This window comes from Oryzias latipes, chromosome 19 (assembly GCF_053564925.1).
Source record: "Oryzias latipes strain Hd-rR chromosome 19, Olatipes_Hd-rR_3.1".
Taxonomy (NCBI): domain Eukaryota; kingdom Metazoa; phylum Chordata; class Actinopteri; order Beloniformes; family Adrianichthyidae; genus Oryzias; species Oryzias latipes.
The window spans coordinates 15,394,421-15,411,709 of record NC_136255.1 but is presented as its reverse complement, the minus strand read 5'-3'; the positions used below and the strand labels follow the sequence as shown (position 1 = coordinate 15,411,709).

Here is a 17,289-nt window from a genome sequence, read left to right as displayed (position 1 = left end):
CCGTTTTTGCCTTATTTTAAGCTTATGTTGCTCACTAAAGATTCATTTTGTACTGGCGACTGTAATAGTCACAGTTTAGTCACATGTTTAAGCTTTAGTAATTGCTGCTGCTATTCAGCTATTCCTTTTGAAACGGTATATTTATATTATATGACTAGATATGATTTATACACCTTGTACATTTGTTCTTTCAATATTATATGACTTGTAATTCAGTAAAAACGCCCAATGTGATGTATTATTGCATTTCAGACAAATGCTTTAAAGGAAAAACAGGAAAAGTTAAAAAACAATAACCAGAAATATCCAAAAGATTCCTCCGCGAAGAGTGGATTTCCGTTAACTTGCGTTTCAAGCCTATAAAATAAAACACGGGCAAATTTCAACAAGAAGACAATATAACTCACTTAAACATTTCTTTAACCTTTGTGGAAAGACTGGATTACAAACACTGCCTATTTTTTTTTTTAATTCCTGAGTTGTCCGTCAAATATTCAAACAGAAAAAAACAAAAACTTCTGCTTCCCCCTTAAGTTAATTTGCACATCCAGCCAATGATGTCTGACGCCATCTTGTTGTCTGCAGCCAGGTCCCGCCCCATGTGACTTTTGGAGCATGCAGTAGTTCTAAACCATGTCGACTTTATTAAGCTTTAAGCTCTAAAAAGGTCAAGTATCGTAGATTCTTGGAGCCTTTTATTTTCAAAGACCCCCCCCATACACTAAAATCCTTTAGTCATAGCTTCTTAAAGACGACCTTACTTGATTTTGATGAGGTGTTCAGTGCAGGAGACGAGCGTGCATTACTGCTCTGTAATGATTCTCCATCCGGTTTGTGCTGAAAACATGCCTTCCAGTGTTTTAGGTCCACCTCTGACGGCTGTTTCCGTGAAGTCGGCAGTTCAAACGCCGTCACGTGGACTTCAGCAGAAGCGCGGCGTCCAGCTGGGACGTCGGGCTGTCCGTGGAGCGCCGGTGTGTTGTGATGATGAATGTGAGCTGATGAGCGCCCTCTCCCCCAGGTCTGCAGCCGAACGGGATGGGCTGCCCCGACAGAGGTGAAACCCCTCCCCCGCTGCCGGTGAAAGGCAACACAGCTGATTACGGCAACCTGCTTGATAATCAAGACTTGACGAGCCCCTCGCTGCCCCCGCCGCCCCCACCACATCAAAGAGTAGGTGTTTTAATTAGGCCTGAGTGAAGCGTCTTAATGATGTGCGGCTCTTGTGATGAAACGAGCGTCCGCGACGCACACTTGACATTTTCTTTGACCTCCATCAGGACCCCCCCCCCCCCCCCCCCCCCACAGACATACACACACAGATGCCAGCTTCCAGGCACGCGTTCACATCTGTGCAGGAAGTGCATCGTCAACCTTGTTCTGGATTTGTCATTTTGGGATGTGTGTCACAGAAAGGATGTAGGCATCAGTCAGTTAGCAGCTCATACCTGCCTGTCCGTCCTGCTGTTATTTATACTCTCCCTCAAGCCGGCTTGGTGCTCAGACGTGATTGATTGGATGATTACTTTACCTCTCACATCCATCAGAAGCTCTCCAGCTGTTAATCAGCGGCTCGTCTGCCGACACTTGCGGACTTCCACTCAAGCCACCCTCTCGCCTTGCTGCTCGGTTAACTATTCTTATTTATCCACTGTCACGGCCAAAGGACGGGTAGTAAAACAGAGCAGGGGCACACAGTGTGGCAGCAGACTGACAGTAATGTGGGAAGAGCACATGTTTGGAGAGCAGACAGCAGCAGTTCTTCATCGAAAGTCTTTAAAAAAAGGGGAAATAAATTGACTCTATTATTTCTCATTGATCATCTCTGCTGTTTGAGGTCTTTTCCATCTGGATACAATAGGAATACAATCCTTTTTTTGTTTTCCAATTTTTATTCAGGCTTTGATCCAGTTTCACATAGCAAACTGGAGAATTAAACAGTGGACTAAGTCGTGGTTGTGTATCATTCGGTTTTTCTGTAATTTCGTGAAGAGCTGCATGATTTAACCTGCTCTTTTGCAAACTTAAACTACTTATCAGATTTTAAACATTCCTCTTTAGCTCGAAAGAGAGGAATATTTGAGCTATTTATAAAATGTTTTAATTTTGATTATGCCATTTTTAGCCATAATCAAGAAACCTGTGTTGTTTTCCTGGACTTAGTTTCTGCAGAGCAGCAGGAGTTCTTTAGAAACTCCCCTCTGAATCGTTGGCGGAACCGTTGGCACATAGCATCACCGCCCCCACTTCCCCTCCCCATTGCTGAGTTCTCTCTGTTTTATGTGTTCTCCCGCTAGCTTACAGCCTCTCACACGCCCAATCTAACATTATTGGTGCAAAAACAATGGCGAGCAATATTGGAGTTTTCAGCCAGATGCCAGTTCAGACGAGGAAAAGGAAAACGTACACGGATCTATTTGACCGCAAGTGATTGAGCGACGCAGGGAGCTATGATTGTAGCTTTTCCCAACGGCATTATTTTAGTCTGCTTTTGACTCTTAAAGATTTGAATAAAGAAATACTCAGAAATGCAATTTTAACCCATTTTCTTTTATATATGTCCTCCATCATGAGAAAAATTCCATAAGAACATGTTAAAAGCAGAATTTTCATCAATATGGGTCTTTAAAAGTATCGTATTTTAATTAAAAATCTGCGTTTAGGAGCAGATAAACACAGCAGGAGCTGGAATATTCTGTTGTAACATCCAGACTCTTTTAAACACGGACATGTTTTAGTTCATATGTAAGATAAGCAGAAATGAATGTGCATTCTGTTGCATCAGACAACAAACTGTCAGATGGGAAATGACTTTCCCATTTAAAGACAGGGGTGGGCAGGAAATGAGGGGGGGCTAAATAATTGTGCTGTCATCTAGGCTTCTGATATACAAACACATCAGAAAAATCCACTTTTTGAGATATTTTAAGACCCCCCTCCTCCAGAGTCTTTGTGTTTCTACCCCCCAAAAAATACACAACTATTCTTTTATAAAGTGTGTATGTAAACAAGCTCTGTTTATCCAATTAATGTTGCTGCTGTGTGTCTTTTTTTATTTGATGATGAAGTTGAAGGTGTTTTTTTTTTGTTTTTGTTTTTCAGCACATTCCACCTCCTCTACCCAGCAAGACCCCCCCTCCACCGCCCCCCAAGACTACCAGGAAGCAGGCCTCTGTCGACTCGGGAATTGTACAGTAAACAAAAGGCGCCGAAAACGAAGCCCGAGCAACACGACATAAAAGCACCAACAGAAAAGCAGTTGTTTTCACCCACTCGATCCTCGCTCCCTGTCCCAGCTTGACAAGACGAATACCTCGCAGCAGCCCGCCCCCTCCTGCCATCTCTAATTTCTCGCCTTTATTCTTTTCCTGCCGCACATTCCACGTCGATGCTCTTTTAAACACAAACCAAGCGGCACTGTGAACACGCCACATCATCGTTTTTACCTTGACATGAGGCGGTGTCTGTGTTCATTCAAACTTGGACCAATAGCTTTCCAGTACTGTCCCCCCTTTGAGTCTTTCATGCGTCTTCCCACTGTGTACAGCTGCTTGTATATACGATTTTATTGTATTTCAGGGTTTTTTTGTAAGTGATGTGACTCTTTTTGTATTAACTCATTCGATTGAGTGGCATTTATAAAAAACAAGAAGGGCTCGTGAGTTTGGACTGACAGGGATTCCCGGCACGTGGGACCTATCGTGGAGTTTTCATAGGTAAGCGTTTCTGTCGTGCGCGCACGACTAACATCTGTTCCCGCATCACTGTCCCGGATCTCTGTAGCTCTGGGTTGTGATAATAAATGGCTTCCCACTTCACTACTGAATAAAATCTCAAATGTATGTATTTTCAAAAGTCTTTGTTATTTCTTTGCACCTTTTCGGGCCAAACTTGACGTCTTTATTCCGCTAGATGCTTGGTGGAAAGCGTTCTGCGTGATTGATGGCCAGATACTTAAAAACGTACCAAAATTTGCATGTACCTAGTATCCCGTGAAAATGGGTTTTTGACTTACTAAATGACCCAAAAAAATAACATCACAGTGGGAGAAACCATCAAGAACATGAATGGGGCCAAAATGTCTTGTGGGGCTTAACATTTTTTTTAAATCCTCTAACGCAGGGGTTCTCAAAGGTTTTGTAGCGGAGGGCCAAATTAGGAACAGGACATTTGACTGGGGGCCAATTTTGGTGAAAAGAAAAAATGGATAAACAGAAAAAGTTGTTTTAATAACTGTAATGATGAGTGTCTTTTGTACAGTTAACCAGGCCTTCCAGATGTTTTCCCAGTTGCAGTCGGATCTTCTACTCGTCTAGTATTTGTATCATTTGACAGACTTTTTTTTGCTCTGGACAAACAATGTCAGCTACTTCCAGCATACATTCTTTTTACAAACTCCCCGTCACTTTAGGGCTTGCTATGCCGGGCCATTTCCAAAGCCACAATGTAGCTAGCCTCTGTCACAGCTTCACTGAATTTAGACATTTTTTGTAAACATCTGGTGTGCGGCATAGTCTCACTATAGCTGTTGGGACTTCTGTTGCTCATTGTTGCGCTCCTCGCCGGGAAATTTGTCATCGTTTTTATGATTCGTAACATAGTGATGATTTATATTGAATTCTTTGAGCATTGCATTTACCTGCTTACAAATCAGGCACATGACTTTATCCAGCCCATGTGGTATGACAAAGTGAGCATTTGTCCATCTAGCTTGAAAGCGCCTTTTCTCCTCGCCAACACAACAAGGAACCTGCTCTGGCTGTCTTTTATTGAGGGCCACAAAAAATCTTCCCACGGGCCACCATTGGACCCCGGGCCGCACTTTGAGAACCCCTGCTCTGACGAAACCAAAACACACATGGGGGTGTCCAAAGGAAGTTTTAAAATTATTATGGGATGGCCCCAGGACCTACGGCTGTGCGTCCACAACAGAATCTTCCAAAAATATCCCCTTTAGAACCAGCTATGAACTCCTTCTTGTGATTTTGAACTTTGAGCATCAACGGGAAGCTACTGGGGAGAAAATGCTGGAATTAAAGGTTGTACATTTAAAAAGCGTTCATATTGCGAGCTTGCAAAAGTGGCGTTCCTTTCTTGTTTGCACATTTTTACCATAATGATGTGAAAATGTAATACATAATTAACCTGGTTTAAGCTGAATGAAACAATATAACAGACGATATGACTGTTAGGTATGTGGGTGTGGTTAACAAAAAAAACCTTTGTTGCCAAGGAAGTCCAAAAGATTACTTTAGCAGATTCGACTAAATTTACATAGACCTGTTCATCACCTTCAGGAATAAAATAAGAAGAAAGAAGAAAATAAAATTGTTGCTATGGACATAAAACCAACAGAAAGGTGGGTTTTTTTCACATCAATTTGTCATGTGAAGCTCTAATCGGGACGGCTGGGAAGAATTGCAGCCGCTTAGCCAGTAAGGCCAGGTCAAAGGGGGCAAGGGGGGTGGGGGTGGGCAGCGCCCGTGGGCTGTACAACGCCACTACCTGCTTTTATTTTTTTTTTGCTTGTTTGGATCTGCTCTTTTTTTGCTGATGAAAAGCACCAAAACTCCCGAAAACCTTCTTCCCTCACCACATTATACAAGTTTTTCTTTTGTTATTTTTATTCAGTTGGTAATTTTAATCTTTTTTTCACATCGTGGGGGGAAATTAATGTTTAAACATTTCGATAAAATACATTAAATTGAGCTTTTGTTCTCCATCTAGTGACTTTATTTTTGCCCAAGTCACAATTTTAGAGCTGCTTTTTTTTTTAAATGAACACAAAATTGAGTTCTCCTTTTTACTACAAAATCAAAGCATCTCGTGCTTTCCCCTTCCTTCAGTCTTAGGGTATTCTGGGAAGCTGTTTTTGGCTTCCATTTCCAGCCTTCATTTGTGCGATGGCGGCTCAAAGCAGCTACAAAATTGCTCTGTTCTCCTGTCATTTTCTGAGCCACCCGCCTGTACACTTAGTGTGCAGAGGTTTTTTTTGGTTTTTTTGCGCCACAAAAACCTGCATTCGGGACCTTTTTTGAAGTGTTTGCCCCAGGTGGCTCATACTCTGCCGCTCGACTGTTCTGCTGACACTTTGTGAGTGGGTGTCTGCCTGAGGAGAAATGCTCCAACTGCAGCATCTGTTGTTTGAAGCTTTTTTTTTTTTTATCTCAAAAAAGATTCAGCTTTCAAAGCTTTAAAATAAAGCCTTCTCGTCCTAATTAGGAGCACTGAGTGACATCTTTTTTACCCTCTATTTTGTCCTGTTTTCCTTTTTGGGAGTGGGGGGGGGGTGTCAGAGGGGACCACTTGTAGCTCGTGAGCTGCTTTACTTTGGCACAATCGAAAATGTATCTCTTGTTTTTTGACACAACAGAGTTCTGCAGATTAGAAATAAGAAATTCTCTCTACTTTAGTGTTTTGCTGTAACTTTGCAGCTAGTTCTTTCGTTTTTATTTATTTGCTTTGAATACATTTTGGATGTTAAGCTTATTCATTTACACTTTCAGACCTCTTCCTGTAGCATTATTTTTTTCCAGTTTCTGACCCCCAGAAAAAAACTATTCATGGACACTTTGACTCTAATTTCTGTATGTGAGCAGCATTTTCTTGTTATGATGATCTGCCTCCGTTCCATTCTAAGGTGATACTTTACTGCTTTTATGCAGACACTGGAGATTGTGGGTAGTACATATTTAGACTATGGGGATCAGAATTATTGTATCCATCCAATACAAACAGGGCTAGTATCACCAATATTCATACCAATACTGATACTTTTTCTTGAAATGTTTGATTATAGAAACATTTTGGAAATACAAATCTTCTTTGGTAATTAAGTGTATAATTTTAAAAGGCAGGACAGAGACTTTCGGTAAATAAAAATGTTAATTAACTAATTACAATAACCTTAACTGAACATGCATCAAATATTTTAAAAAAGTATATTAAGAATGAGATAATAGAATATGAAGAAGAAAACATTAACTAGTACGAAATTTAAAAAAAGCAAAAATGTAACAAAAATGCAAGTTACAAACAAATAATTAAAAAATGAAAGCCAGTAATAAAATATCAGAGTTATAAAGTGAACAAGTTAACAAAGGAAAGACTCTAATAAATATAAAAAACACAACAACAAAAAAATCCTGCCTCCGGTGCAAATATGCGAAAAGTGTGAGCAGCATAAAGAGAGGAGGAGGTGTGTGTTGTTTACAAGGACAACGTTGCCAGGTTTGGCAGTTTCCTGCACAAATTGGGCAGGTATTTACTCAAATTGGGGTGGTTTTTTGCCCAAACTGGCAACACTGGAGACAGATAATAATATTAATCAATTCAAGCTTGTTACTGTGAGTATTAAAGAAAAACTGCGACAAAATGATCTATCTAATCACGCTACTATCAGCACATACTTTGGTATCGATACTCAGATCGATACGCCCACCCCTAGTAGGTAATCCAAAGAAAGTTGGAATGTCAAACTGCAGGCCTTGAGGCCTGGTTCTCCAGAAATCCTGCCTTATTTGCTGCTCATTAGCTGGAAATTACCTGGATCAGGTGTGTTTAGCCAACAAGTAGCTTCAATGATTGGAAAACATGTTGGAAACCAGCCATTGGGGCCTGGATTCTGATTCTGACAACCCTGATCTATAAGCATCAGCGTTGAAGCCTGTATTATGCATGAACAGCTTTAAATGGACTACTTTGTGGTGGGGGGGGGGGGGGGGGGGTACATTTTTTGGTTCAAGTAACCTTTACATTCAACAAAAAAAAAACTTGGGCAGATCAAACCTTTTCTACCACTTTATGGTATTGCCTGGACTTTAGCCCCTTGAAGTGGAAAAAGTTGTGGCAAAGGTTCAACTCCTTCCCAAAGCTGACATATGTGTTCAGAAAAGCTTAACATTTTTCTTGCAGTTTCTGTTCCCTCATTCCTTAGTTACCTTTTGAATCTCCACGTTACTTGACTTTCCTCGAAGGCCATTACATATTCCACCCACTCCACATTTACCTGAATGCTCAGAAGCTAAAATTCAGTAGATCCTGTGCAGGTCTAATGTGTGATTTATAATTTAGATCAAATAAGTGATCACTAACTTCTGAATAAAAGCACATTAATACACTTTCAGCAAGCGTTTTGTTGTTTGTATGTGTTCAAAAGTCAAAGTGCTTTGAAAGAATACACTTATAAACAAATTAATCCACAAGGTCCAACACTTAAAACTCCTCCACAAACACAAAGTAGAGAGATTTATTTGAAGTTAAGGTGAAAAGCTGTGTCCTGATTGGAAACAGTTCGACATGTGTTGTATCAAAGGGAAAGTAAATGATCAGGCCTCCTCAAGATCTACCACCCTGCCTGTTTTCTGGCTCCCCCTGCATTTCCTGCTGCTGATCAGTTGTGTTCAGTCCGGCAGAACACGGAAACACCTGAGTCAGCAGCAAAAGGGATAGGGAGTGCTGGAAATCAGGCTGGGTGGTAGATCTTGAGGACTAGGACTGAGCAGGCCTCATCTACCATGTAAGAGATCTCAGAAGAACCGATGCAAGATAACAATCATACACAACATGATTAAAAATGTAGATAAAGGTGATCAAAAATAGATACTCCGGAAAAACTCATTTGGATTCTAAATATGTTCTCCAGATGAAGTGGAATGTTTTGCAGATGTAAGAGCAAAAATGTAGCAGGGAGAAAATGGTGCAAATTATGGGCCACGTATTTAAACGTCAATTTTATTTATTTATTCATTTTAATACTTTTGTTTTGCTTTTGGTTTTTAAGTCTGAAAGTTGTTTTTATCCTGCGAAGCATTTTGTGTTAACGATGTATGCAAAGTCCTTTATAAATATAGATTTTGATTTGATTTTTTTATCCAGATACAGAAAATTAGAATTAATAGAATGAGTTGAAGCCTTTCCATGTTTGTTTTTTAAACTTTTGATTTCCTGTATTGAAAATTAAGATTCTAATTTATGTAACGAATAAATGTTTCCATCATGCATCACTTTCTTCTCTGGTTTTAAAATATGAATGCAGACAAGCTCAAGTGTTCTTCGTGGTTCTACATTAGGTATGTGTTCCAAGTTTTGTCTAATTTTTGGCGTCACGTCAACCAGGGAGCTGGAAAAACTGGCTTCAAAAAAGTCACATGACCTCAGGGTTCATCCATCCCTCATGTTGCTATGGTGACATCACACAATGCTTTATCCATTTATTGTCATTAAAATCAGGGTTTAGAGGGAACAAATGATGCAAAGTGATCAAGGTTGGGGCCTAAATTATGAAGAGAATTAAAAAAAATAGTTCATATAAAGCTAAAGTGATAAAACTTTATAAAAAAAAATTGCTTCACACAGAGACAAAATCATGGTGATTAATCATAACACATTAAATTAGAATTTATTTTTTCTCTGCTCCATAAATTCTCAGGTTATCTGGCAGTTATTTGGTCTCAAAGGTTCAAAGCTTCGTTAGCTCTTTTTTATTTTATTTTATTTATTTTTTTACACCAACTTGGTTATTTCATTACAACGATTCATCCATTCACTGCCGCCCACGAGAAGAGGATAAGAAAATTCATCAATATTACAATTCACTTATCAGGAATACCCACTGCACTCTCAATATCAAGCCTTGCAATTGAAAAGGGATAAAGGGTGAAGCGTTTCGGTGGTGGTAATATTAAATCGTTCTCTGGCAGCTATTTCAATAGGCTCTTAGTGATTTGTGCTGTGCCATTATGCTTCACCCTCTCCTCCTCTCCCCAAAGCACAGGGAAAAGTATGGCTTAATTGAGAGAATTTCCATCGGCTTTGTTGGAGGGAGAGCTGTGAGCGAGCTTCCCCTCTGAAAGAGAAATGTATTTACAACACACTCCATCCCCATCTCATTTGTCATTTCAGCCAGGAATAACGTGTATATATTTCTCCGTCTCTCCTGACACACTTTCATTTGCTGAGAGGAAGTGTGTGCGCTTGTCTTTAAATGCCTCCTTTGCCTAATAAGAGGGTGATATTTCCATAAATCACCACAAATGTTTGTCTTCTTTTCAAAGCCTTATTTCCATCCAAATGGAGTCTCCAGCTTCAGAGTCCTAGTGATGAACTCTGTCAGGGGTTACTGTTAAACTTCATTTGCCAAACTCTAAGAAATACAATCTCTTTTTTCAAAGCCATTTTGTCGTGCCTGACTTTTTGCATACATTTCTTTCTTCTCTTGACCTTCCATTCCACAAATATCTTTTCTAAATCAAACATCATAATACCACTCTCCATACAATTTTTGACCTGGAACTTAAATGAATCGAACACATTCTTGTTTTTTTGGATTCTTTTTAAGCCAAAAGTTAATCCTAAATTAATCTTTTTAGGAAATATCCCGGACGAGCCCCCAGTTGTTACGAACCAAACCCACGGATTGCAACTAAATAACCAAACGTAACGATACGGAGGACGACATGAGAAAAACAGAACGCCAAAGGACCAATGGTTAAGCTTTACAAATTTTTTTTTTTTTACTAGTCCAAGTCACCTAGCAATCAGCTGATCTATTTTGGATCTAATTTAATACATTTTTCCTGTTGAGAGACGAAGAACAAAAATGAAAATGTTTTACATCCCGTGGATGCAGCTATTATGTTGTTCCATGTACGTAGACTTAGTAAATGAGATTACAGCCTCATTACCAGCATGTTTACTAGCAACTGATCCAGTGAAATATCACGATATTTCATTTGTCGATACTTGTATTGATGGAAAATGCTGCCAAGATGATTTTTTTATTATTAGAATTAATGATGTAATATTTTTTATTTTCATTCACTCATGAATGAAACCTGTTCACCTATTCTGGCACCTTAGCTGTTTTAAAAGTACTAATTTATTATAATTTAGCAGTGTTGGACATAAACATATTTTATTTTTTCAACCGGACTTATAAAATCTTATTGGTTAATTCACCTCTATTCTGTTTTTTATTATACTGAAATATATTTGTTGTGAAAATCCAACAATGTTGTGTATTGAAAAAATATTTCTTAATGTACCAAAATAAAGTCAACAAAACTTTCATTTATTAGATTATATTTTACCACTTTATTTGTGTGGAAGTTGTATAACGTTTGGGCAGTTTTTCTAAGTCATATTCTTCAATACCAACAAAAAGGCAAAATAAAATCTGTCTCTGGTACTGTTAGGGGAAACATCTGAATATGTATTGTATTGTATCATGAGATGTGTATCGTGATACGTATCGTATCAGACTCCTTTAAATACACTCTTAGTGTTTACTGTCAAAATGATCTCCCTGTATTGATGATGCACGCTCTGTAGAGGAGCTCCTAGCAAATATTCCTCTCTGTAGTCTGAATTCCTCACTACAAATGAATTTACAGTTTGAACTAATTTTTGAATTGATCTGGATTAATTACTTTCTTTCTCTGTATCGTGCCCTCAAGTGACCTTGGCTTAAAACTGTCTCCGTGTGAGTTGATGGAGGGATTTGAATTATAAAAGGCTGCATCTCTTCCGCTTACCCCCCCCCCCCCCTTTTTTTTGGGGGGGGGGGGTATTTCAGGCTGAAAAGTATTTATGAGTATTTTTTTTAATGTCAACAGGTTTAGGGGAAAATAGCTTGCAAAAACAACCACACGACTCTGACTCTATCACTCTCACCTGGATCCACAACCAGTTGCTACAGACACAGAAAAGAAAGAAAAAAACATTTTAATAAAGTTTTAAAATGGCTCGGTTTGTGCAAATATTATTTTAAAAGGTATATTTTGTGAGCAGATTTATTATTGTAGATTGATGGGACAGAGCCAAGTGGTGTTGATCTATATTAGCCAAGGCTATTATGAAGCACTGGGTTTTCCCAGGCAGTCAGGTGGATGCGTTGCTAGGAAACATACCTAGAGATCGGGGGCGGAGAAGTGGTTTGATGAGAAGGCAGAGTTCCCAACTAGTTTGAGCTTCACATGGAAATGGCTAATGAGTGCCACAGGCATGTCGGCCCCCACTAGAGGTATATTGATTTGAACCACTTAATTACATCTTTATAACTTCAGTCATTTTTTTTTTAGTTCTTTTAACTTGATGGGGAATTTTCTAGGTTTGGATCATTTTTCAGTTTCCTCCCGTGTTTACACTGAGAGCCAGATTGCTGCGCATCGCTTTTTTCCTTCAACTTTTTGTTGCAAAGTGTATTCATGCAGGTAATGTTGCACATAATGAGTTGCAGAATGAATATTGGCGAAATTATAAATCTTGTAAAGACTCAATCCTGCTCATTAAGGGTTCTAACTTCCTCTTAGTGAAGCATTTTTCATTGCTTTCACTTTAAATTCACTCTCCTATAGTTCTTGACTCTTATCTACTTAAAATCAATACACTGATCAGATTCCAGGTTTTGATTTATCTTTCCCCACAGAGAGCTGCACAGCAGGGCTGATGGATGGCTCTTAGTCTGTCTGTGTAATAAATACTGAAAGGGTCGTTTCTGTGTCAATGCTGCCCTCCATTGGAGGATGCTGTCACTGCAACATCAGGGGTTGTCACTTTGATCTCTGCAGACGATAGCGTGTGATATTACCCAGGAGCATTGGTTTCCATCTGTCCTGTGCAGGAGATAGACAAGTAAATGCAGCCAGCAGCAGCAGCAGAAAGCACAGCTGCTTGGAATTCTGTCTTCTAGACTGTGCGCTTTGGGCCAGCGGGCAGGCTGCAGGCCCAACCTAAAATGGCCAGAGGGCAGCATGCACACAGAACCGACTAATTGCTGAGAAAAGGCTTCTCCACTGCACTTGTGTGAGTGGGTCTACTTTAGATTGATAGTTTTGAACCAACATTGACATTTATATCGATTCTTTTGACACCTGTCTCTCTGACAGAGTTATATTTTCTTTTTTTAGGAATGGTAGAGAATGTTGATGCAGATTGTGAATTTTTCCAAAATATAAATATAGATTTTCCACGATTTTTAGAAGCATTGGACCAATGGTGTGCATACACCTGTGCAGTAAAATTGCTCAACAAATTGAGCATTATGATTTACTAAAAAATTGCTTTTGTTTTAATCCTCAAACCATCTTGAATTTGATGTTTGCACTTGCAGGTGCACATGGCTCACCATAAATGTGCACCATCCTGCTGAGTAAATTACTGTCTGAAGGAAAATATATCTGTTTTCCCTCTGGTTTTATACGTTCTTTAAAGCCTAGTTTTACTCTCCATTTCCCTTTCTGTGGTCAATTCTAGAACCCTGCAACAGTGATGCATACCTGTTTTTGATCATTGACGTGTAGATAAAACCTGCAAATCATTATCTTTAAAATTTTAAATATTTTTCTTATTATTTTACTTCTCAGTGAAGGGGAAAGTGTAATAAGTGTAAGAAGATATTTGATAAAACATTCACAATTTCCCTCAGAAAGCCTGCAGAGCTTTCTAAAGAGCTTTATAAAAGATTCCGGAGTCATGCATGCTGATTTTTTATTTATTTATTTAATGAAGTGGGTTGGCTCCAGACGTTTATGCAGTGCAGTCACTTGAAATCATTAAAATATTCAGAGAAAACGTGCAAAGCTTAGCTGAAAGCCCCCAGAGTGTCCTTGCTTTTGCCATCCAGAAGAATAAAAAAGTGAATGAAGGATGCTCTGAGGCCAGAGTGTCACTCTGCCTGCCAAGCTTCAGACCTCTGCTCTTCAAGTGTCATTAATCTCTTGTTCTCCATGCAGACCAGAGGGGTTGAGCATTTTCCGTGAAGTGGTTGTTCTACCTTCTTCGTCCACTAGAGGGAGACATTGAAGGTCAAAGGCGACTAATATGTTTGCAGTCAAAAATATTGACTTCACACCAGAATCATGTATGTTTTTTCCTCCTATACGGTTTTGTAATGATTCCAAATGTACAAAAATAAGCAGAGAAGTGTCTGATTACTGACAACTGTAAATTATGTCAACTCTGGCTGGGGGCTGTAAAATTGGCTGAAAAGCGGATTCCCCCAGAGCATCCCCTTATGGTCTGACTGAAGGGGGTCTGCAGGGGCTTTGCCAAACCACCGAGTATGATTAACTAGATATCCCAAAGAAAAGATCCCAGAACCTCAAAAGGCTCCAGGAAACAGAGGAGGCACACCCATCCTACGCACACAGAGCCGGCATGTTTGACTTTTCTTTTCTAGGTGAATCGTCCTCCCATCAAGTTGAGGAAAGCAGGATCAAATTTGTGATGTGAATTTCCTCCCACGGGCCATTGTAGTGTAACCACATAATTAGCTGAGTCAGACATTTAACATCATATATGCAGGTTAAAATGCCGCCTCTCCCGCTGCTGTCGGACCTCGGGACAACACCTTGGAGCCAAACAATTACATCAAGGTCATGGAGAGGAGGAATGTTGTGCCGATTAGTGCGGGGGTCCGGCGGTAACCCGCAGAGCCCGCTTTTCCTGCATGAAGACCAAAAGAACATGATCCGAAACGAGCCCCTTTCTCCAGAGTAGAACTGCAATTGTGCGTAAAATGCGCAGCAGAGCGAGTTTGAAGACACTTTTAAACTTCATAAAACTAATTTTATGTAAAATTTGTTTTTGTTTTTCTCTCAAATGATTTTTAAATCTGACTAATGCTGTGGTAGAAGTCCTCTTACTATTTCAGAAAACGAAAGGGATTTTTAAATAAGTAATTATTGACTATCAGACTCAAATACTGTTCCTTATTCAGTTAGAGCGATTTTACCTCAATTAAATGCACATTTTAAAACAGAAGGAAATGGTTTATAGCGAACAAATGTTAATCTGTCCAATATTGATTTTTCTATTTTAATTCCCATTTTTTTTCTTGTAAAAATCGAGTTTTGTTTAGTATCATAAAACTTAATAACTGTAAATCCTCTTTTTGCACGACTGCTCACCTCCAAAGTCATCCAACCTGTTGACACTAAACCTGCAGCGTTTTCAATGTATTTATTGGAAAAGATGTTCTTTTAGCAGAAAGAGGCCCCTCACAAAGACACGCGGGTGTTTGTGTTTGACACCTTGGCGCTCACGCGCAAATCCCCGCGGGTTTTCAGCGAATCTTCTTGCACGTCTTTTTAACGTGTTTTTAGCTTCTGTGTTTGTGCGTAATTACGCGCGGATGCTACGTAAAATCCTCGAAGTATCTAAATGTGGAGGTTTTTTTTCAACCAACAGGACAGTTTCAGTGCTCACTGATAGAATTGGATGAGTGGGAGTTAAGCCCAGCGCGCACCAGAGGGGTGTGACCATCCTAAAAGTTTTTTTTCTCCTTCTCAGAGGACTACCTGTAGAGGCTCACGGCGCTGCGCATAAATAGTCCCCCTCCTGAGATCGACCTCAGTCCTGAGGGAGAGACAGGGGCGACAGTTGGTTTAGGTTGATCGACTTTCAGTGGATTATGAACGCGTTTGGACACCAACCTTCTACCCAGCAGAGCAGCCCCATCCAGCACAGCGCGCAGGAGATTCTGGACATGGCTGTATACTGCGACAACTACGGCGTCTACCAGCAGAATCTCCACCACCATCCCCCCCAGAGGCCACCTCCTCACCCACCCAGCTATGGCCTCGGAGAGTACACCTCCCAGTCCACGAACCCATACCTGTGGCTAAACGGACCGGGCATCAACTCGTCTCCTTATCTTCCTGGGAACAACAGCGCGTCCTACCTCCAGTCTGGATACGGGTCGAACCAGAGGCAGTTCTTGCCGCCTCCAACGGGGTTCGGAGGAGCAGATCTGGGCTGGTTGTCCATATCCAGCCAGCAGGAGCTCTTCAAGATGGTCAGACCGCCGTATTCCTACTCTGCTCTCATAGCCATGGCTATTCAGAACTCTCAGGACAAAAAGCTGACTCTCAGCCAGATTTATCAATACGTTGCTGACAATTTTCCTTTCTATAAGAAGAGTAAAGCAGGATGGCAGAATTCAATTCGCCACAACTTGTCGCTGAATGACTGCTTTAAAAAAGTCGCCCGTGACGAGGATGATCCAGGTGAGTCTTTTTTTTATCATTCCGAGAAACTTTTTAAAATCTTTTGCCTATTTCTGCATCTAGAAAAATGATTTTTAGAATAAAATGTGAAATGTTGGTCATGGCTGTAGTTACAGAAATGTGTTTCCCTCTCAGGTAAGGGGAACTACTGGACGCTTGACCCCAACTGTGAGAAGATGTTCGACAACGGAAACTTCAGGAGGAAGAGAAAGAGGAGAGCGGATGCCAATGGCGTAGAGAGCGGCTCTCCGTGCGTCAAATCAGAGGAAACCCCTCACAAACTCTCCGACACCGCCAGTCTGCTCAGCTCCTCTCCGCCCAGCCTGCACGGATCCCCGGCCTCCACGGAGACCAAGACCCCCCCGCCCCCCTCCGGGGACAATAGCCCGTGCTTCAGCAACTTCGTGTCCACAGTGAGCTCCCTGCTGGCGGCCAGCGGGGCCAGCGAGAGCCCGCGAAGCGGTGGCGGGGAACGGGACTGCGGCGCCACGCACTCTGCGGGGCTGGCGCACACCCGGGAGGGCATGTCCGGACTGGGTTCCTACTCCCCCACGTTTGTGTCTCCCCTGAACTCTGACAACAGCAGAATGAGCTATTATCCATCAATGCAAAGCCTCTCCAACCACTTCAGTGTGAATAACCTCATATACAGCCGGGAGGGCACAGAGGTGTAGACTTTTGATCATTTTTACGCATTTCTGAGACCCTGCAGCATCCATCATCCTCACAACAAAGTGCCTTTAGCCAACTGTGTTCTGTTTTTTTGTAAATGATCATACATCTGACTTCTTTTTGTTTGTTTCTGATTGAAATTGCTCGTTTTGGAGCAAGTTTTGTCTTAAAATTGAACCCTCCGGTGTACAGAAATTATTTTCATAAGAGAAACCATGTATTTTATTTAAACTCACGTTTGAATAAAAGTCGATTGTTTTGACAGCAAATTATTCATTTTCTATTTTTTATTAAGGAGAATCGATCCAGTTTGGAACTTTAGTTTGCAGCAAAAGTCACATTTCTGTGCGTAATTTTACTAAATCTTGTGGGACACAGGAGCATTCTGGGTTATAATAACGGAATGACATCATTGTCATAAATTATTAATTATTCAGAGCGCAACATACCCTTCCGCTTTGTGAAACGGGCCCTTTTAATTTCATGTCCACGCCCCGCAGTGCCTTCTGCGTCCCTGCACCCCAAATGACAGACTCACCAAACTTCCACACAACTTTTTTCCCTAAAATCCTTAATAAGTTGAAATATATGAATATACTTAGGGGTGATT

General features: G+C 40.6%; 2 protein-coding genes across 3 annotated transcripts in view; both read left to right on the top strand.

Annotated features, from left to right (window-relative positions):
• Positions 1-3,855, top strand: part of dock1 (dedicator of cytokinesis 1) — a 176,933-nt gene extending 173,078 nt beyond the window's left edge. For both annotated transcript variants that reach the window (XM_023949689.2, XM_023949687.2), the window contains exons 51-52: positions 1,022-1,173; positions 3,103-3,855. In XM_023949689.2, coding sequence (XP_023805457.1) covers positions 1,022-1,173; positions 3,103-3,198 — 248 coding nt within the window. In that variant the 3' untranslated portion in view covers positions 3,199-3,855. The remainder of the gene's footprint in view (positions 1-1,021; positions 1,174-3,102) is intronic.
• An 11,436-nt stretch (positions 3,856-15,291) lies between these two features.
• On the top strand, positions 15,292-16,948 carry foxi1 (forkhead box i1). Its single transcript, XM_023949820.2, has 2 exons — positions 15,292-16,007; positions 16,143-16,948. The coding sequence occupies exons 1-2, from the start codon at positions 15,413-15,415 to the stop codon at positions 16,679-16,681; spliced, it is 1,134 nt and encodes a 377-aa protein (XP_023805588.1). The 5' UTR covers positions 15,292-15,412; the 3' UTR covers positions 16,682-16,948.
• The last annotated feature ends 341 nt before the right edge of the window (positions 16,949-17,289 follow it).